Below are 21795 nucleotides of genomic sequence, written 5' to 3' on the forward strand. Positions count from 1 at the left end.
TACATTTCAAGCTTTTAGATATATATACAAAAATATTAAATAGGCTTACTACAAAAAGATTAAATAGAAAATTACAATCACAAACAAGTCTTGGAAATTCAGTACAAAAATGAGCAAGACTTTGGACAATACATATGCCTTAAAATTCTTATTAGAAAGATTGCAAGAAATGGACTTAACCGCACTTGTAGCGACTGTGAGTTTTCTTTGACCAAACTTTAATTTCGACGAACCAGTCTTGATCGTGCGAAGCGAAGATATGCCCTATCACTAATCCACCTCACACGACAGGTCCATAGGCTATTCCAGCTGCTATCTAGTTGAACATTTGTTTATCCGCCTCGGACAATTCCTCAGGTTGTTATGATGTGGGATTCGGGACCTGACTTACTCCGCATATATTTCGAAGACCATATAGGGTTCAGGGTTGTCCAAAAATGATGAACATTTCAGCCTTTGAAACTATGTGCCTCGTGGGTCCAGCGAGGATAAATTGGCTAAGTTACTTAGAGCATGTACAACGGTAAAAAATGTGCAATCCTTAGTCAAAATCCTTAATGCTTTTTGATTAAAAAAATATTAAAAGAGGAAGGCAAAGTTAAGGATGATCCTTAATTAAGGATTAAAACACCGTAGTCCTTAGTGACGTGGCAAGCTTAGTAAAGTTAGAAAACCTACGGGAGCTGTCTGAGAAAATAAAAAGGAAATCGGAGGTGGCGAAATTTAATCACCGGAGAAGAAGAGTATGACGGTGGCAGAGCCCGGGAAGTTAAATATAGAGGAGCCTCCTCCGCTCTGGGGATCTCGCAGCGTCGATTGCTTCGAGAAGCTCGAACAAATCGGTGAAGGAACTTACGGGTAAATTACTCGAATCCACTCTCGACTTCTTTGGGTATTCAAAAAGGTGTAAACTTTCTTACTCGGGAGGATTGATCAGTTGTTGGGTTAGAAACAGTTTTTTGATTGTGGGTTTCAGTTTTTCACAATGCATATGCGTCTTCGTCTTCGTGTTCCTTCTGATTTCGATGTTCGTCTTCGTGTTCCTTCGTGAAGAGCGGGGTCGGTGTGGCGTCGATGGGTGTGATGAGACCAGAGCTTGTGATGAAATCGATTGTTCCCGTGGTTATGGCTGGTGTGTTGGGTATTTATGGTTTGATCATTGCTGTCATCATCAGCACTGGAATCAATCCAAAGGCCAAGTCTTACTATCTATTCGATGGCTATGCTCATCTCTCTTCGGGTCTCACTTGTGGTCTCGCCGGTCTCTCCGCTGGTATGGCTATTGGAATCGTCGGTGACGCAGGTGTCAGGTAATTGCAAAAACTATATAGTCTCTTTAAAAATATGGATTCTTTGTTTCTAGATTGATGATGCTATGTTTAAGTGTTAATCTTGGTGTTATATAATTGGAGAGTGAGTTGTTATTTAGAGCTAAAACGGTTGATGATGGATGACTTTGTTGTTTCTTTCTTGTGCTTCCTCGCTTCTTCCATAACCTTTGATAATAAAAAACAAGATCTCATTATCAGACGAAACCTACTCAAAACATAGCTAAACTGTAACAGTATGTACCTGAAAGTAGTTAAAGCCATAGTCGCTAAAAAGAGCCATACGTTACCAATTTCGTCTATTGTTGCATTAGTGTTTGTATCTAGTTGGAGTTGAGAGAGATGTTCTGTCTTTGTAATGTGGTGTGATTTGTGTATTGCAGAGCGAATGCACAGCAACCAAAGCTGTTTGTGGGAATGATTTTGATTCTCATCTTTGCTGAAGCTACTTGTAATCCTTTGCTACAATGGTTTTTAATTGTATTGCATTGTCGTTGCTTTCATTTTCGTTGAGATGCATATATGTAGAATAGAGTAACTTACTCTTTCTCTTAAAATTTCAACTTCTTAATTCCTAAGGATTTCAAATTAGAAAACACCATTGGAGATACAATTTTGATTAGAATCCTTAACTATTCAAATCAAAAAAAAAAATAGTTTAATAATGTTAAGGACTCCAATGGTGGTAACACCATTGGAGATGCTCTTACGTTTTGGGAAATTTCTAATGAGTATTATTAATCAAAGTGAGGATTAGCTAAGTTCCTTATGTTTTGGATCATAATTTTATATTTATATCATTTATCTCCCCTTTTTCTTTTATGTTATAATATAATCAAAGAGCTATATGATCTTAAATAATGTTATTTAAGATAATATAGCTCTTTGATTATATATGATTATATTATATATTTTTTTTCATCAACTTATACAGACTCATATAATTATTGCATTTACGTCTTTATAATCATTAATATTTATTTATTTTATTATTTTTATTGTAGATTATATTGATAAGTTTAATATTAACTAATACAATTAAGTATATTTTAATGTAACTTAATATATTTACACTATTATTGAAATCTATACTATTATTTGCGAAATAATTTTTCGCAATGAAGCTCTCACATGAAAAGTTAGACTGATTAATATTTTTACTGTTAATGATTTTTATATGTAATTTATTATATAATTTTTTTTAAACTTTATATTAATATGTTAGGTTTATCTCCTATATTAGATAATTGATTATAATTTAATATATGATAAGTTTTTTCACCAATAAAGTTAATAAATCTAAATTAGTTTTTAATTTAATTTAGTTAAAAAAATTTTACTAATGAAAAACTTAGAGCATCACATTGGTGATCTGATTTCAATAATTAAAACAATATATTAAAAGTGAAAGAGAACAGTCTTGCATGAGAGATTTCAATAAGTTTTGGAAAATTGCATCTACTGTTGTCACACGACACAATGATGAATCCTACTATATAAAAGGAACTAAATTTGAGACTCATAGACTATGCCACATCACCCAAAATATTTATATCCAATGAAAGTGCCACATCATCAAGATATACATGTCATCATCTAACCTCATGAAATCTGTATCCATTCCCTTCTCTAACGTTCCCGGTATAACTCCTAAAGACAATCCAAAAACTTTAAAGACAACCGTTCAGCAGCTCCGTAACGACCACTTAGATTCCTGAAAGCCTTATTTAATAATAAACATTCCAATGTCAGATGCCCCTTCGATATCCCCAGCTCTATTATATATATATTTCTAGGGTTTTCGATCTTGCACTATTCCATAGGCCAGCAAAAAAAATTCCAGATTTTATGGCTTCAAAATCAACCTTCATAGTTCCATCGGCAGTTTCCAGTGAAATTTGGGACGCTCATTGGCGTTGAGCTGCTCTTCCTTGACGATAAGGTACAGCCTCATATTCTCAAACCAATAAATTTGTTCCCCTTAATTGCAATTGATATGAATTAGTGACAATGTTCTTGAAATGATTTTTGGTATGTGTTTAAATTCCTTGAGATGCTTCATATGTTATCATGACTCTATTTTTGGTAATGATATTATCATGACACTTTCTGATGGACCTTTTGTTTTTGCAGGCAAAACCTTGCAAGAGTCTATAAGTGGACAGAACAAGCCTGAGTGTCTCAAATGATGACCTGAAGGTATAGTTTAGTAAATTTAGAAATCGAGGATTTAGGTTTCTCTGGAAACACAAGACACAGCTTTCGTTGATTATTACGAGATTGACGATACTCTACAGACAAGAAGCACGAATGTCAAGCAAATGGGTGGTAGTTACTTGCATGATTTTCTTCGACCACAAACCCCAGGTAGTAAGATCTCTTATGACATAACTTTTGATAATCAAAAACACTTTAACAACATATTTTATTCTGAAATAAAGTTGCATTTTATTTTACCTTTAAGAACAATGAGCTGGCTCTTACGATAACATGCATTGTAAATTATAAATCGCAGGTTAATTTTGAAGTGTTTAAAGTAGTTTGTCTCATGTTGCTAATGATATGTATCTGTTATAGTTGTTTTGATGTTTTATTATATGCTTACAGTATCCACACTCGTATGAAGATGCCAAAGGAGATGACCACTCAAGTAAGGTTTTGTGGATTCTTTTTAGGTGAGATCAAGAGACAAACAATTTTTTTCAATGGTGTCAAATCAGACTAATGCAATGAAAAACTGGATTTGAGAGTCATTTGTTTATGAAAAATGCAGAATTAACAAAAGTGGTTTACTCATCTTGCTCTAATAATATCAGCAACAACAAACATGTATGCAACTTCTCTCTTTCATCCCTCTCTAAATAATAAACACATTAACAACTAACGTAGTTTCCACCCCAAACATTGTCCACGTCTTGAAAGGCAACTGTTACTCACGTGCCTGAAACCAAACTTCTTATACAGTCTCACCAATTTCTATGCAACCACTCAAGCAAAGACATGTTCAAGTCTACCATTCTCACAATATGATTCATTGACAAAATCATCTTTAAAGTAGTATCTAATTAATGATATTTTAAACAATCTCTCAAAATATGCTACCAAAGAAATCAAAAGAAAAATATCTAAAAGTTTTTTTTTTTGCTAAAAAAAATATCTAAAAAATTAATAGATATATATACTAACTTATCGAAACTAACTTCAAAAGAGTCCAACAAAACAATGTTAACAAGTTTTATTTTACGGTAGATTACATGAGAATCATACTCCCAAACTAAATTAGAATAAATAACAAATAAAAACCATCAATAAGAAATTTAACTTGATATGGAAGCTCTTTGAAAAAGAAACATGAAAAGCTTTAGCTAATAGTTTTTTTTTAAACATTCCTAAGGAAAGCACAACTTTAAAATAGTCATATTTATCAAAAAGAAAAAATCAATGTAAAAGTAAATTAGAAAAGGAAAATACTATCTAAAATTAGTTGATATCTATGCTAAATTTTTGAAGAAATAACATGAAATATTTTTAAATGAATCATAGATTATGTCAAACATACGGAAATTGAATATATCAAAATAAAATAATATTTGTCAATATAATTAACCTGATAAAATTGAAAGAGAAAAGAAGATACATGGAGAAAATATTGAAAATAAAAAAAATAAAAACATCAAATTATTAAACAAATAAATAAAATTTTGAAATACAAAATCTATCAATATAACAATGTTTTAAAAAGGGAAATACCAAAAATACCACATTCTTAATACTGGGTTTTTGGAATATGAAATTTAGGATTCGAATAAATATATAAATGAATCATTATTTAGAAAAATAAAAAGTAGTTTCCAAAAGAATTTTAAAATTTCAAAAGATAATTAAAAAACAAATTCAAAAAAATTATTAGAAAGTTCGAATTTGAAAAAGTATAATTCAAAAACATAATTTTTTATTTATTTAAATAATTATTTATTTATTTAAATAATTATTTATTATATATACAAAGCAAGGTCTTTTGATTCTTAATGATGAAGGTATTTTTGAAAATGTCTATTTAATGAAAATAAACATGATTAATGGTACCAATAATGTAGTAAACATGGAAATTTTTTTTTTTTAAATGTCTTTTTATTGAAGGTAAACATGAATAATGTACCAGGTGGTAAATATGAAAATTTCCTTTTAAAAATTTTAATGAAATATTTCATCTATAATCACCTGCATTATTGCTTTAAAAATTTCAAGAATTTTTTTCTCTAAATTAATTCAAAATAATTTTAAATATTCAAAATAGTTTAAAAGTTAAATTGTTTATAATATAGAATCCGCGCGTAGCGCGGACACGGATCTAGTAAGATTAATTTTGTGAGACACATGTCGTCTTAAGAATAATTTTATTTTTAAGATACTAAATTTATTTGTGAGAGATCACAATACTAAAAGGGAGATATCTAGACTTCTTAGGGTGTCCACGTAGGCATGGAAATTCAAGCCAATCATAAGTCAAGAATGTGCCATGTCATCAAATACATTCATAACTTTTACAGATCGATTCGCCTCCGGCAAAGAGCAAAATAATTTTCTCGATTCACCTTCTCCCACAAACCGTAATATCTCTCACCTTTTCTAAATGTAAATGCACAATCGAAACAGCTCTGGAACTGAAGAGGATATTATGGCCTCCACTGGTTCATGATCATCATATAAGCTGTCTAGGATTGTGATTCACCTCCTTATCTCAAGAAAGCTAAGCCGATTGCTGGTTCTGCCTCTCAGAAGGACATCCAGTATCTGAGCACGGAAGGTGTGATCTCCGCTCCAGGTAAATTCAATAATTATATTAGGTTGTTCTGTTTCGTTTGATTCTCTCTGCAATCAATGAAAGCAAGTTTGAATATGTTGATGGAACCTTATGTTGCCGATCTGATGACCTCCATTGTTCATGTATTTTCTTATATTCTAAGTCAGTTTTTGATGACATTGACAGTATGGTGCCAACACAACACGTCACTCCATAGCTTATGATGCCTTCAGGTCAGTCTCTGTCTTCGTAAGTGTTTTTTTTTCATTCAGCAGGATGTGTGACAGGCTTTTCACAGCAACCTCTCATCCCCTTTCTGAATTTATCTTCTTTCTTAACAACCATTGTTAACAATTGAGTGACATGGTTAAGGTAAAGAACATGCATGAGCTCGCATCCACATCTTTCTCAATCTCTCGCTCTATTTCTTCTGTTTAGTTTATTGCTAAATTTTTAAGCTTTCTTGATTGGATCAATGGCTGAAAGAGCTTTGCATCAACAGCTTGGAGACCACAAAGAGGCGTACTTATAAAATCTGTGTCTATACTCCGCACTTGGCTCTTTGAACATTGCCTCCATCTTAAGAGACATCCTTCTTACTTCTCTTTGTTTAATTAATAACTATTTCCAGCTTTTTGCAGATATCCAAAGAAAATCAGACAAAATCATGCTTCCGAAGCAGACTTCCTCAGGGTCATTAAGATGCTTAACTAGACAATAGGAGTGGTGCTCGAGTATATGAAAGATACACAGGTTGGTAGTTCTATGCTCTGTCTTTTTTATGTGTCTACAAAATGTTTTTAATTGTAGTTTTGTTTCATACATGAAAATGGAAAGACTCAAAGAAGAGAGGACATTATCTTCTTGCTTCTGTGCGATTGTTAGAAGGTGATATAAACAGTCTTTATTCTAAAAAAATACCTTTCATTTTCTTTCTTTTTAATGTCTCTTTTTCCTGACGAAAAATTTACATTCTACATTGGTGACTTTTCTGCTCATGTGATTGTTATTTGCTGCTTCAGTGAGTTTTGAGTACTCCTTATGGAAGAACATTGATAGCCTCTGTCACTTTAGCTTTCACTGAACATTGATAATCCAGGTTCGTTCGCTAAGGATCCTGTCCTTATTTCTTTTACTCTATTACAAGGCTTTTACCATAATGCCTCCCAGGACAACTTTGTCTGATTTTTTCTTGACAGCCCTTTTGTGTCCACTTGCTTCTTACAAGTTACAATATTTAGCAATCGTCGAAAGCAGAACTGAACATTTACTCGAAGTGATCAACTCGAGAGATGATGTGCTTGGGACGTTGATGAGAAGGTGTACGTATCTCAGGTATGTGGAAGCTGGATTGATGGATAGGTTCTATACGCAGATGAGATATTGAAATATGGGTTTGAATGTGATTAAGACTTCTTATGTCCTTTGGAGGTTTTGAAGAATGTGCAGGAAGCTGTTAGGGATATGATGATATTGTCTTCAATGGTCTACCATCGACTGAGCCATTCTAGGTGTTCAATGAGATTAGTAAGTACTGAAGAAGAGGGTTACAACTCCTGTTATCATTTCTCTGGCCAAGGGTGTGGAAGCAGAGTTTGAACCTCATAATCTGATTGTTACTCATGTTTGAATGATCTAACGAGCATGTAAAATCACTTTTCATGTATTCTTTGTATGTTTGCTAGAATAGATGAATGTTTGATGTCATCCTCCTTAGTAATTTCATGACAGAGAGATTTTGTTTGTTATTGTTTTGCTACTGTGTATTGATTATTCACCAGAAATACCAAATTGCTTGATTGAGTTTAGTGTTAGTAAGAATCAAAAGCAGCTACTGTTACCAACTGCATCCATGGCTAGCCACCTCTTCCTTCCTAGAAGGGCTGTGATTATTCACCAGAAATACCAAATTGCTTGATTGAGTTTAGTGTTAGTAAGAATCAAAAGCACCTACTGTTACCAACTGCATCCATGGCTAGCCACCTCTTCCTTCCAAGAAGCGTCAGCCCCAATAAATGGAATTCTAAGTTTAGCTTCTTCGTAAGTTTCCCTTGATCATTCCAATCTAAGAAGCAGGAATGCGTAGGTATAGGGAAAAAAATAGCTCCAGATGCAGAGCTTCACTTTTATATAGTCAAAGAATGATTCGTGAGAATAACTCTAACACCGAAAGCTGTTAAAAAACTATAAACTGGTAAGCTCATATACAACTCCTCAAATTGTCCCTAAGTCTTTTATTTTTTTATTGCCTAAAGAAAGTATTTGTGCAGATTCTTCTGGTAGCTTTCACACGGGTGAATGGCATCAACAAGCAAGGAAACATCACTGTGCTAGATAAATATGGAGGGGGGAAACCCTTCTTCTGCAGAACAAAATAAAAGGACGGAACCATCTTGATGCGACCTATCTTTGCCTCATGTCTGCGTTATTCACTTCGACGTTGGCTAAGCAGTGGCGGGAAGTTTTGTTTTATTACTTGGGTTTTAAGTTATCGTCTGGCTGCTGGAACATGATTTAGCGAGACATTGTCATCTTTTTATATGAAATCCATGAAAAGACTATTATGATTTAATCTGTTATGGGTATTGTTATAGCTTTCAAGAAAATTTATGAGATATAGTGTTCAAAAGCATTTCAAAATAAGTGAAAAGATACTAAGAAAATATGCAGTTCTCTCATTTGGCTTTGGGCACTTTCTGATTTTAGAAGTTTGACTCAAATAGCTGGCGGAAAAAAAGACTTCAGTCGCCAATATTCATGGCATGAGAATGATGCACACCAGTCATCATACATATAAGTGGCATTTCATATAGATTTTGAAAACCCATAAGATTCTATAATACCGTAAATAATTAATAAAAACAACTCAAAAATTCTAAAAACAAAAAACAAAGCTCGAACGTTTGAACCAATTGTTATTAACGATTTATTTTCATTGAACTTTATGAATAATTTTATCTAATGTCCCTGAATGACTCCTAAATATGAATGATGAATTGGATTATAATTCAAGTTTAAAGTAGAAAAAGGTTTTATTGCACTCATTTCAAATTTGATATGAACTTGATGCAGATAAGTATTTGGAATATTTCCAAATATCTTGTTATTTATTTTATTAGTTATATTAATTTAGATAATTACCTTTTATTTGTATTTTCTATATTTTAATGGTTTTCCTATTTTAGTTAAGATTAGGGTTTTCTTGATTTAAGGATTTATTATAAATAGGCATTGAAGCCTAAAGTTGTATTCAGACTTTGATAAATAAAAATAGAGCTTTTGCTTATACCTTGAAAGAGATTTGATTCAATTCATCTTCTTTGAGTTGCCTTGTTATTGATTTGATTAAATTCATCAATACAAGAAGTTGGTCTCAAGACGCTATCGAAAGAAACTCTTGATTGATCCAAGAACAGGTCTCGAAAAACCCTAAAAGTTCCTAGATCGACCGTTCAACCTATCGTCCGCTGCAACAGAACTTATACTTTTATAATATGGCCACAATATATAGTATATATATTGAATAAAAAATATTTGTCCGAAATCCGGGCGTAGCCCGGAAGAATCTCTAGTTTCTCTAAAGGTTCTTTATTTCTTAGGACATGATTAGCGAGAGTTTTTTTTATCAAGATTAGTGGGAGTATTTCTTTCAGTTTCTCATATTAAAAATAATAAACAAAATTAATAAAAGAGGAGAAAGATATAAAAATATGAGAAATGGTTATGTGGCACGAGACTTTCTAAATAAGTTGATAAACTATGTCGCTATGTGTCACTCCAGTGTTCTAAAAATTGGTCTACACAGCGCTTAATTGTTCGTTTTGTCAATAAATCGGATATAACGAAAATATTTTTCAGAATAACTTTTTTTTTTTAAATCAGTTTAAACACTAAAAAATTCAGTGTATACATCTGCTTAATCAATAATCTCATATGAATCGTTTAACTAAAGTTTAGCGATTCGTTGAACATTGTGTCACTCTAATAATAAGTCTTTGCTTTGTTGAAATTAAAACTATATATATTATAATACTGCAAAAATAGCGAGAGGCTCTTTTCCGGTATCTGCTGACTCCACTATGCTATTAGAGCATGATTAATGGAAGTTCTTAGAAATAAGGTTCTTAGCGTTATTTAATAACCGGTTCTTAATTTTAACAAAGAAAAATGTTAAGAATTAATTCTTAAATACCCATCTCTAAGAACCTTGATTAACCATGGTCTTAGTGAGTATCCCAATTGAGGTATTTAAATAATACCAAAAGCAAAACAATAGCTTTATATTATCATATCTCTTTGTCTTGAGTATTTTTTTTTTTGGGTTATGTTTTTGGCTCTGAATGGTAACAGCGGATTGAGCGGTGCGGAACAAGCGGTTTGACTGCGGTACGGTTCTGACAGTTATAAAAACGTATAGATATATGTTATATGTAGAAATTTTTGTTACTGTTAACTGCGGTGCGGTGCGGGACGGATGTTACCATTCGAAGTCAAACTATATGATTCACTCTCTAAGAAAGAGAATTCATAGAAACCCTAAGTCGGGATGTGACTTAGCCAGTCATGTGTCAACGTGTCGGTTGGCTTCTCCAAGTCTTTGTCAATGAATAGGACAACTTGTCTCAAGTTTCCACATAAACCCTAAACTCAATTCAATACCCTCTCCGAAATATCTCTCAACGTCTTATTTAAGTTCTTCTTTTACATTCGCATCATCGTTGGCTAACTACACTGAACAAACAAAGTAAAAATATGACTGACTCTGTTAAAAGACATCTACTGTAGTTATGCAGAAAAAGTATTTGACATTAATAACATTAACAAAAGTTCCGAGTTGTACACTGGGTAGGGCCATACGGGGAAAGAAAGAGTAGGAAGATAAAAAGGTTATTGCTTAGTCTTCCTTTAGTCTCATACACTGAAACAAAACAAAAGATGATATTTTGAAATCTCATCTTCCCTTAGTCTCATGCAAACCTTCATGACATATAACTTACAGTTACAAAATACAAATTAATAAGTTATATCCTTGTTCATCTTTCATGCATCACGCGTCTGCCAGCTTTTTTTTTTTGATCAAACCGTGGTAAATATAGTATACCATAACCGTAATGCCATAAGATCAATAATATGGAGCAGCAGCGCCGGTCTTCGGCAAAGCGATGCCAAACATTCATTCGGTTTCCAAATTTTATTAATTTATAGATCATTTATCTATTAATTAAGTAAGAAAAATGTATGTATTAAGTAAGAAAAATGTATATATTTATTATATAACTTCAGTAGTTGTGTCAAACTCTATATAAATCTAAAAAACGGATGAACGTACAGTTGTCTCCTCCCCTTTTCATTCGCTTTTGTTATTCCATAAACTAAAAGAATGTACCAGGAAAAAAAATAACGAGAGAGGTCGATGAATAATTGGATTAACGAGCATGAAAAGAGAAACACATACAAAATTGGATTAATGTCGTCTCTAGGCCTGGACATATTTTCCGGATCCGAAGATCCAAACCGTAATTACCCGAAAAATCGGGGTTTGGATCGGATCGGATTCGGATATAAGAAAATATCCGGTTGAATAAGGTTTAAAATCTGGTCGGATGCCGAGTCAGATATGAGTAATATCCGGGATCCGTATGGGTATCCGAAAGACTCGAATTAAACTTTAATTAAGATAATTCTAGTAATATATTATGCTTGTTTCATTTAGGAGATTAAACTTTTCTTTGGTTATTTTAAAATGGTTATGTTATTTTATTGTATTGTAATTTTAATTATCTTGTTTATGTTTTTTTTGGATATTTAGAATATCTTCGGTTCTTTTGGATTATATTCGGTTCTATCGAATTAAATAATTTGGTATATATAAAGAACCGGACCAAATTCATTAATTTTTTGGTTACTTCGGATGTAACCAGATCCGACAGGTACCAAACCGTATCCGAATCAAAATTTTAAATTATCCGATCGATACCAAAATCTCTAGTTCTGAAATATCCAAAATCCAAAAAATCCGATCGGGATCCGAACCGGTTATCTGAATGTCCAGGCCTAGTCGTCTCCATTGTACTACAGTTTTGATTAAGACCGAAGACTAGGCACTGTTATCTTGGCACTAACGCTTCCTTCTTATGTTTTGTCCTCTGTTTCTTTCTAATATAACAGAAATGAAGAAATGAAGCTAAATTAAGGCTATTTTTTTTTCCAAGAAGCCGTATTTGGCACTTCCATCAGTGCCGTATCAAATCCCTCTCATATCTCTGCATGCATCTTTCTCTCCATTACTGTGTATATATATATATGGACGTTCATATCATAGACTGGTACCTCAAAACTCAAAACTAATCAACTTCTCTGCCTAAGTAAAAATGACTTCTCTTTTCTTCTTAGTTTTCCTTTTCTCTTCTTCTCTCACGCTAAATGTTGATGCCAATCCAAATTACGTAGAAGCTCTCTCCAAGTCATTGCTCTTCTTCCAAGGTCAGCGGTCCGGTCCCCTCCCAACAGACCAACAACTCTCCTGGAGGGCTAGCTCCGGCCTTTCTGATGGCTCCTCCGCCAATGTACACCCACTAAACCTCTTCTAGTTCTATCAGTAACTGTTTTCTTTTGCTAAAAATGTAAATATCATTTTAAAAAACGAAGGATGAGGGTTATAAATAGAATACCGATTGTCTTTTGCTTTTATCAGTAACATTTGATAAATATTTTATATGATTTGCAGGTGGACTTAACTGGTGGGTACTACGACGCAGGAGACAACATCAAGTTCAACTTCCCAATGGCGTTTACCACAACAATGCTTTCATGGAGCACACTTGAGTACGGTGCGCAGATGGGTCCTCACCTCCAAAACGTCTCACGTGTTAACATCCGCTGGGCCACGGATTATCTGCTTAAATGTGCTACAGCCACTCCCGGGAAGCTTTACGTCGGGGTAGGAGATCCTAATGCTGATCACAAATGCTGGGAACGTCCTGAAGATATGGACACCCCTCGTACAGTCTATTATGTTTCCTCTTCTAACCCCGGTTCTGATGTAGCAGCTGAAACCGCAGCAGCTCTGGCTGCAGCTTCTATGGTTTTCAGGGAAGTTGATTCTGAGTACTCGCTTTTACTGCTGGCAGCAGCTAAGAATGTGATGCAGTTTGCCATTCAGTACAGAGGAAATTACAGTGATTCCCTTTCTTCATCTGTCTGTCCTTTCTACTGCTCCTACTCTGGTTACAAGGTCTACTCTCACATGTATTATCTCTTTCCCAAAGACAAATCATTGCAACTAAACAATTTTAACGTGAATTTCATTATGATGACACAGGACGAGCTAATGTGGGGTGCGGCGTGGCTGCTGAAAGCAACCGATGACTCGAATTACAAAAACTTCATAGAATCTCTAGGAGGTGGAGATCATCCTGACATCTTCAACTGGGACAGCAAATATGCTGGCGCCTATGTTCTTCTTTCACAGGTATGTCTAGTTTTTTTACTAAATGTGGAAGTTCCGGTCTCTTATAGAACCGAAGTCAGCCTTTGTAAATTCCTAATAATATTTCGTATCAAAGGTGTTTTGAACCCGAGACACTTTAGTTGCTAAAAGAAGTTTCATAGAATCCCTATTTGACTCCCCAATTCACAACAAAAAGTTTCACTTTTTTTTGGCAGCGAGCATTAGTTAACAAAGACATCAACTACGAACTATACAAGCAAGAAGCTGAGAGTTTCATATGCAAGATCCTCCCAAACTCTCCCTCTACTCATTACACTCCAGGTGAAGATAAACTAACACAATCATGATTACGAATCGTTCTTTCTTTCTAAAACGTTTCTATTAACAATTACAACAGGAGGCTTGATGTACAAGTTACCTCAGAGCAACCTACAACACGTAACGGCCGTAACATTCTTGCTCACAACCTACGCCAAGTACATGAAAGCCACACAACACATATTCAACTGCGGAAACTCCGTTATTGTCAACCCCGACACCTTGATAAGCTTATCGAAGCAACAAGTGGATTACATACTCGGCGAGAACCCAATAAAGATGTCGTACATGGTTGGATTCGGATCCAGTTTCCCCATGAGAATCCACCACAGAGCATCATCGCTACCTTCACAAGTACTTCTTTCAAAACCTTTCAACTGCACCGAGGGATTCCAATTTTACCACACGCAAAACCCCAACCCTAACATTCTCACGGGAGCAATCGTAGGGGGTCCAGATAAGAACGATGAGTATCCAGATAAGAGAGACGATTACATACACTCGGAACCGGCTACTTACATCAACGCCCCCTTCGTTGGACCTTTGGCCTACTTCGCCTCCCGTGGATCTGCTTGAAATGGAATCCACCACCACTTTTGTCCCACGTGAAAGTTGCTTTTGAGTTGCGAAAATGGTTACTTGCAGCTGTTGGCTTAAACCGAACTTGACTATCTATAACGGAATAAATAATTCAAATGTAAAACTCTTAATGGGCTAAGACCTAATATTAACGAACATGTAATAAGTAAGATATTACTGAAATTTGATTTTAAAGAAGTTTTATAGAAACATGGAAGTCCTTCTAATCCAATCGTTTGATTACCAGTTCATTAATGACTTTACAATTTTGAAATACGATTGATCATTAATTATGTCTGAGTTATGGAAACAAAATCTAAAGCAAATCTTCAGCATAGTGGAATAAGAATATATACTGTTTCGGGTGAAGTTTCGGCCGTTCTAGGTGGCATCCTTATGGGTAAGGGTCTAAGAAAACATTGATAGAAGGAATGTTTTAGTATGTCGAAAAAGTAGTTAATGTTCATCATTCTTGCTATTTACTACTTATGAAAATTTTAATTTAGTTGTAAACATAGAGATCTGGTGATCACTGAAAACCCGATCGTATATGTTCCGATCTGTTCTCCTTTTCTTTTGTAGTGGAACAACAGCTCGCACATCAAAGAGGATTCGCTGATGAAGATTTTGCAAAAGTGGCTGTATAAACTTTGGTTTAGCCGTCAAAATAGTGTTGAAGATCAAGGCAGAGTCTGAAGGTAAATCGTGTGTGTCACGCCCTCTGAAAATTGGGGTTGTATTAAGGGACTTTGTAGAAACGATGCAATCAAATGAGAAATTACAGTCAGAGATGACAAAGCTGCGTGAGATGGTTGAAGACTATGCTAAACAGTTCCCAGCAACTGGATTCGGGAAAGAGATGATGAGATACAAAGAGTAGTTTTCATCAGTGAGAATCAACCACGTTTCCACATCCTCATGTGCCATCAGTGCAATAGAGTTCTATCATTAGTTTGCATTTTCCTTTGTTGTGTCCAATTTGTTGCCTGTTACTGCGTGTCTACAACTACAAAACACATTGCATCAACCCCCAGAAATATAAGAGAAATGGAGAACACATAAAATGTTACCATTACAACGTTGGCATTAAAGGAAAGAATTTCGAAGGCGGTTTGGGTGGGTTAGGGTCTTGCACTCTGACATTTTAATTCGCCTTGGGAACTCATTTGTCTTGGGGTTTTGTGTTCTCGGAAGAAAGGATCCGGTTTTGGATTCGGTTCGTATTACAACAGTACCCGTTTATGATACTGATTTTTTATGCTAAAATCCCCAACTATATTTGGATTGGATAAAAATCATAAACTAGAGATTTACAGAAGCCTTTTGTTTTACCGGCAATGTAAACAAAGGTTCTAATCTTTTAAATAAAATTAAGTTAAAGAGGTTTTGCTTTAAATCTCTAGTTTATAAGCTTTTACTCAAACCAGATTTAATTGAAAGGTTCTAGCATTAAAAAAAGGTTCTAGCACTAAAAAAAGGTTCTAGCATTAAAAATCCTTTAAAATATCATAATCTATCCACTTTAATATCAGAATCTTAGAAGTTTTTTTACTTATAGAAAAAAATCAGAATCTACCCCACTTGTTAGTTTTTGTGTTTAAAAAAAAAAAAATTCTACCCACTTGTTTTTTTTTTGTCACTTCCCACTTGTTTAACTTTTGTTGGAAAGTTAGACGGTGCAGCCGAGCGACCGTTCCCATTTACATTTGGACGTGTGGACCTGTGACCCAATAAAAATTCATGCATATTCACTATTTTATAGTTATGATCACACACCTATATTTTATATCACAGTGAATTGCAAATGACAAGCCCCACACAGCCGCACTATTCAACATACATCGTAACCTTACGGGAAGGGATACTATCATTGACGTGTGGACTGTGGAGTGTTCTAAAATACGGTCAACATCGTAACCTTACGGGAAGGGATACTATCATTGACGTGTGGAGTGTTCTAAAATATGATCTACGCATCCGCCGTCTAGGCGGCGGTTAGACGCTATACGGTAGCCAACCGTACTATTTTTATGTTATACCGTATTTTATGTGAATTTATTTAATTCGGATGATTAACAGTTTTTAGGTGGACATTATGCGGTTTGCGCCTAGGCGGATTTTAAGCATTAATATTCAAAAAAAAACTATTAATATTATTATTATATGTTATTAATGTTATTGTTTATATTATTTTTACTTATTTTATGCATTTATATGATTGTAGATATAAGTATAATTGTTGCAAAATCATTTTAAATTTATCATCTTTATATATTTAAAATGGTTTTAATTTTTATAATTTGAAACTATTTATATATGTTAAACTATATACTTATACATAAAATTGGATTTAAAATATATTTATGTTCAGTTTTTTTCAAAAATAATGTATATATATATATTAATCTCATACTTATATTTCTTGTAAAAAGTATATATCCGTATATATCCCCGTTTAGGCGTCCGACTATACGGCTAGACGCTATACAGTCATCTAACGCGTAATGAACACACGTTTTAGAATACTACGTGTGGGAGAAGGAAGACTCTGAATAGGTTGTAGTACAAGTGAAACACATCTAGTAAGTTATGATATAAGATAAGCAAGACTTTCCACAAGGCTACCGCAAGTTAAGATCACACCTATATTTTATAGTTATTCAACATACATCGTAACCTTACGGGCAGGGATAGATAGTATCATTGACGTGTGGGAGAAGGAAGACTCTGAATAGGTTGTAGTACAAGTGAAACACATCTAGTAAGTTATGATATAAGATAAGAAAGACATTCCACAAGGCTACCGCAAGTTAAGATATGCGGAGAAAGTTCCTTTTTCAAACTAAGATATGCAAAAACATTAAATAGGCAAGTCTGGGAAATTCAGTACAAAAACGAACAAGACTTTGGAAAACATATTCCTCACAAATGCTTCTTAGAGAGATTGCAAGAGATGCGCTTAACGAGCACTTGTAGCGACTCTGAGTTTTCTTTGACCAAACTTCAATTCCCGCGGACTAGATCTTGATTGTGCGAAGCGGAGATATCTCCGATCATAAGTCCTCATAACACGCCAGGTCCATAGGCTATTCCAGATGCTATCTAGTTAAACATTTGTTATCTACCTCGGACAATTCCTCGGGTTGTTGTGATGTAGGATTCGGGACATGACTTACTCCACATATATTTTCAAGTCCGTAGAGTGTAGTGTCGTCCAAGAATGATGAAAATTTCTACCTTTTAAACTATGTGCCTCATGGGTCAAGTGAGGATTAGCTAAGTTACTTATGTTTTGGAATTTGGAACATTGCTGATGAACATTATTTATCAAGTGAGGATTAGCTAACTTGCTTGGGATCATGGTTTTATGTTTTCATATCATTGTAGTTTATGTTTATATGCAATTTATGTTTAACTGAGAAAAAAAAATTTACTGTGTTATTTAAGATAATATAACTCCTTGATTATGTTATACATAATTATTGTATTCTAATAAAGTTTTTAAGATTTTATTTATAATCATTAGTATTATTGTTATTATGAATATACAGGATGATATCAACTACGTATAATTAATTAATACAATTAAATCTCTTTGAAATGTAATTTAACATATTTAAAATATTACTGAGATATTCTTTGATAAAGACAAATAATAATATATAGAAATTGTTTTTTCCTTAATTAACTGACAACCAACTCCAATTCTTTTATCCATTAACATATTAAAAATGTAAGTTACAAAGGTTGATATTATAATGTGTGATAATTTAATAGATACCTCACCGATAAAGTTAACAAATCTGAACTAGTTGTTAAATTTAACTTTTACTAAACTACTATTATTTTATCAGTTCCCTATTAGAGTACTATCATAATACCAAAATCAATAACAATATATAGCTTTATATGATCATATGTTTATATGATTCACTCTCCAAGAAGAGTTCGTAGGAACCCAAGTCGGGATGTGACTTAGCAAGTATTTGCGTCAACTTGTCGGTTAGCTTTTCCAAGTCTTCGTCAACTAATTGGACCACATAAACCCTAAACTCAATTCAATATTCACGCTTCCTTCTTCCCTTAGACCATGCACAATGGTGAGACTCATTGGAGTCCTTAGCACAAAGGTATTTCGGATTAATTTTAAATATTTTGGATTTTTTAAAAAAAAGAAAAGAAAAAAAGTGACCATTTACGGGCCGCCACGTAGTCAATGGGACCCGTGAACAGTGTAAGGATCAATCCTTACCAAAGGATTTTAAGGATTCTTTTTGACACAAACTCTAAAAAAAATGGATTCCATACCCTCTAAAGATTCCCTTAAGAGCTCACATTGTGGATGCCCTTAGTCTCATGCAAACCTTTTATCTTTACTGGAGAATGTATATTTCATATTATTGACATGACATTTAATAATGCGTCTGCCAGCTTAAATCATGGTAAATCTTATACATTATACACATAACGGCAATAACCATTGCATTAATTCACGTAATCTCATAAGGGCAATGACATCGATCGCGCAGATTAAGGATGGACATACCCATCCAGAACTGATCTTCGGATCAGGGTCCCAGACCCAATTGAACCCGGTTTAAATATTCAAAGGGTTCTAAATTGTTATATCCAAAAATTGATACCGTATTCAACCCACACCAAAAACCGAATGAACATATGCAAACATATAAATTAGTACATAAAAATATTAGTTATATTCATACTTATAATAATACTAGTACCTGAAATCATAAATCTAATATATTAGTCATTTAAAATATTTATAGATAAAATTGGATAGTTTAGAAACAAATACCGAAATCAAATCGTATTCATGGTAACTAAACATCAAACTGAATACAAATTAAACATGTGATGATAAAATTTCTCAAGAAGTAATGTTTTACAACATATTTTTTATTTCATAGATGAAGTAAAAATTCAGTCTTTTTCTTGATTTTTGAACTTCATGAAAATGTGTTAAGGTAAAAACATAATTAAATAAAATATATGGATTGGAGAAGTCATTTTTTCTCCAAAATGCCGTATGTACTGCTTCCATCAGCGCCGTATCAAATCCCTCTCTTATCTCTGATCTCTCTCTCCATTGTTGTATATATATATGTGAACGTTCATATCATGGATTGGCACCTCAAAACTCAAAGTAATCAACTTCAAAATGACTTCTCTTTTCTTCTTAGTTTTCCTTTTCTCATCTCTTCTCACTCCAAATGTTGATGCCAGTCCAATTTACATAGAAGCTCTCTCCAAGTCATTGCTCTTCTTCCACGGTCAGCGGTCCGGTCCCCTCCCAACAGACCAACAATTCTCGTGGAGGGCTAGCTCCGGCCTTTCAGATGGCTCCTCCGCCAATGTACATCCCAAAAAACACTAAACCTCTTATATAGCTTTGTTATTATATAAGAATGAATAAACTTTTATATGATCTGCAGGTGGACTTAGTTGGTGGGTACTACACCGAAGGAGACAACGTCAAACACAATTTCCCAATGGCGTTTACCACCACAATGCTTTCATGGAGCACGCTTGAGTACGGTGAGCAGATGGGTACTGAGCTCCAAAATGCTCTTGTTAACATCCGTTGGGCCACGGATTATCTGCTGAAATGTGCTACAGCCACTCCCGAGAAGCTTTACGTCGGGGTAGGAGATCCTAATGCTGATCACAAATGCTGGGAACGGCCTGAAGATATGGACACACCTCGTACAGTCTATTCTGTATCCCCTTCTAACCCCGGTTCTGACGTAGCAGCTGAAACTGCAGCAGCTCTGGCCGCAGCTTCTATGGTTTTCAAGGAAGTTGATTCTGCTTACTCGCTTTTGCTGCTGGCAACAGCTAAGAATGTGATGCAGTTTGCCATTAAGTACAGAGGAAGTTATAGTGATTCCCTTTCTTCATCTGTCTGTCCTTTCTACTGCTCCTACTCTGGTTACAAGGTCGGCTTTTCATATGTCCCATCTCTTTATTATTGCAACTAAAAAAACTTTTACTGCTACATATATATATATCAAAATGTAAAAATTATGATGACACAGGACGAGCTAATGTGGGGTGCGGCCTGGCTGCTGAAAGCAACCGATGACTCGTATTACAAAAACTTTATACAATCTTTAGGAGGTGGAGATCAGCCTGACATCTTCAACTGGGACAACAAATATGCTGGCGCTTATGTTCTTCTTTCACAGGTATGTCTCTCTGCTAAAAAGAAAGTTTTTTTTAATTGAAGTTCCAATCTCTCATAAGTCCGAACTAATCTTTTGTTAATTCCTAATAATATTCCGTACCAAAGGTGGTTTGAACCCGATACACTTTTGTTGCTTAGCATGTCACCAATTCACAACAATAATATTTCACTTTTTGGCAGCGAGCATTAGTTAACAACGACAACACCTTTGAACAATACAAGCTAGAAGCTGAGAGTTTCATATGCAAGATCCTCCCAAACACTCCCTCTTCTTCTACCAGTTACACTCCAGGTAAGGAGATCTAAATCGTGAATACGAATCATTCAAACTTTCTAAAACGTTATTTACAACTACAACCAACAGGAGGCTTGATGTACAACTACAAGTTACCTCAGAGCAACCTACAACACGTAACGGCCATAACATTCTTGCTCACAACCTACGCCAAGTACATGAAAGCCACACAACACACGTTCAACTGCGGAAACTCCGTTACCATTGTCCCCGACACCTTGATAAGCTTATCGAAGCAAGAAGTGGATTATATACTCGGCGAGAATCCGGCCAAGATGTCGTATATGGTTGGATACGGAACTAGTTTTCCCATGAGAATCCACCACAGAGGATCATCTATTCCTTCACAACCACACTTCAGCTGCGCAGATGGACTCCAATTTTTAAATACTTCAAACCCTAACCCTAACATTCTCACGGGAGCAATCGTAGGAGGTCCAAATGAGAAGGATGCGTATGCAGATAACAGAGAAGATTTCATTCAATCGGAGCCTACTACTTACATCAACGCCCCCTTCGTCGGACCTTTGGCGTACTTCGCCTCCGGTGGATCGGCTTGAAACCGTCGGCCGAAGCCGAACGTGACAATATCCAATTGAACAAGTAATTTAAATGTGTAACTTTTTAATAGGCTAAGGTCCAATTTTATTGGACCTGGTATAAATATGATAATCGTGTTCGTACGAGACTTCATTTAATAAACCAATCTTCCGGTTGAGACTAGAAACCATTTATTTTTTTGAATGTCGGTATTCAGAGGAAATCTGGAGTCCAAACCAACCCCCATGCTTCCATTCCATTCCCCATGGTTCCCGC

At 34.7% G+C, this 21795-nt stretch overlaps 2 protein-coding genes across 3 annotated transcripts; both read left to right on the forward strand.

The window, feature by feature from the left end:
- The first annotated feature begins 745 nt into the window (after positions 1-745).
- Positions 746-7936, forward strand: LOC103852722 (V-type proton ATPase 16 kDa proteolipid subunit). Its single transcript, XM_033285184.1, has 8 exons — positions 746-858; positions 1023-1311; positions 1364-1377; positions 1712-6153; positions 6319-6885; positions 6970-7020; positions 7155-7231; positions 7332-7936. Exons 1-4 carry the CDS (start codon positions 746-748, stop codon positions 1839-1841), a joined length of 546 nt encoding a protein of 181 aa, XP_033141075.1. The 3' UTR covers positions 1842-6153; positions 6319-6885; positions 6970-7020; positions 7155-7231; positions 7332-7936.
- A 2294-nt stretch (positions 7937-10230) lies between these two features.
- Positions 10231-21709, forward strand: LOC103852724 (endoglucanase 9). Of its 2 annotated transcripts, XM_033284753.1 has the most exons (8): positions 10231-12698; positions 12860-13366; positions 13454-13603; positions 13798-13903; positions 13980-14072; positions 20603-20685; positions 20865-20976; positions 21049-21697. In XM_033284753.1, exons 1-8 carry the CDS (start codon positions 12504-12506, stop codon positions 21537-21539), a joined length of 1737 nt encoding a protein of 578 aa, XP_033140644.1. In that variant the 5' UTR covers positions 10231-12503; the 3' UTR covers positions 21540-21697. The 2 variants fall into 2 exon arrangements, with proteins under 2 accessions (XP_033140644.1, XP_009127871.1); XM_009129623.3 differs by lacking the exons at positions 10231-12698; positions 12860-13366; positions 13454-13603; positions 13798-13903; positions 13980-14072 and adding exons at positions 16775-19853; positions 19933-20436 and having other exon boundaries at positions 20536-20685; positions 21049-21709.
- Positions 21710-21795: the final 86 nt, after the last annotated feature.

This window comes from Brassica rapa, chromosome A02, assembly GCF_000309985.2.
Source record: "Brassica rapa cultivar Chiifu-401-42 chromosome A02, CAAS_Brap_v3.01, whole genome shotgun sequence".
In the NCBI taxonomy this organism is placed as follows: domain Eukaryota; kingdom Viridiplantae; phylum Streptophyta; class Magnoliopsida; order Brassicales; family Brassicaceae; genus Brassica; species Brassica rapa.

Excerpts from the sequence above, each read along its gene's own strand:
- LOC103852722 (XM_033285184.1), top strand. The coding sequence starts at position 746 with ATGACGGTGGCAGAGCCCGGGAAGTTAAATATAGAGGAGCCTCCTCCG. Across the intron at positions 859-1,022 it reads ATCGGTGAAGGAACTTACGG|TCGATGTTCGTCTTCGTGTT; the intron begins GTAAATTACTCG and ends TTCCTTCTGATT.
- LOC103852724 (XM_033284753.1), top strand. The coding sequence starts at position 12,504 with ATGACTTCTCTTTTCTTCTTAGTTTTCCTTTTCTCTTCTTCTCTCACG. Across the intron at positions 13,604-13,797 it reads CCTATGTTCTTCTTTCACAG|CGAGCATTAGTTAACAAAGA; the intron begins GTATGTCTAGTT and ends TTTTTTTGGCAG. Across the intron at positions 20,977-21,048 it reads TTCTACCAGTTACACTCCAG|GAGGCTTGATGTACAACTAC; the intron begins GTAAGGAGATCT and ends TACAACCAACAG.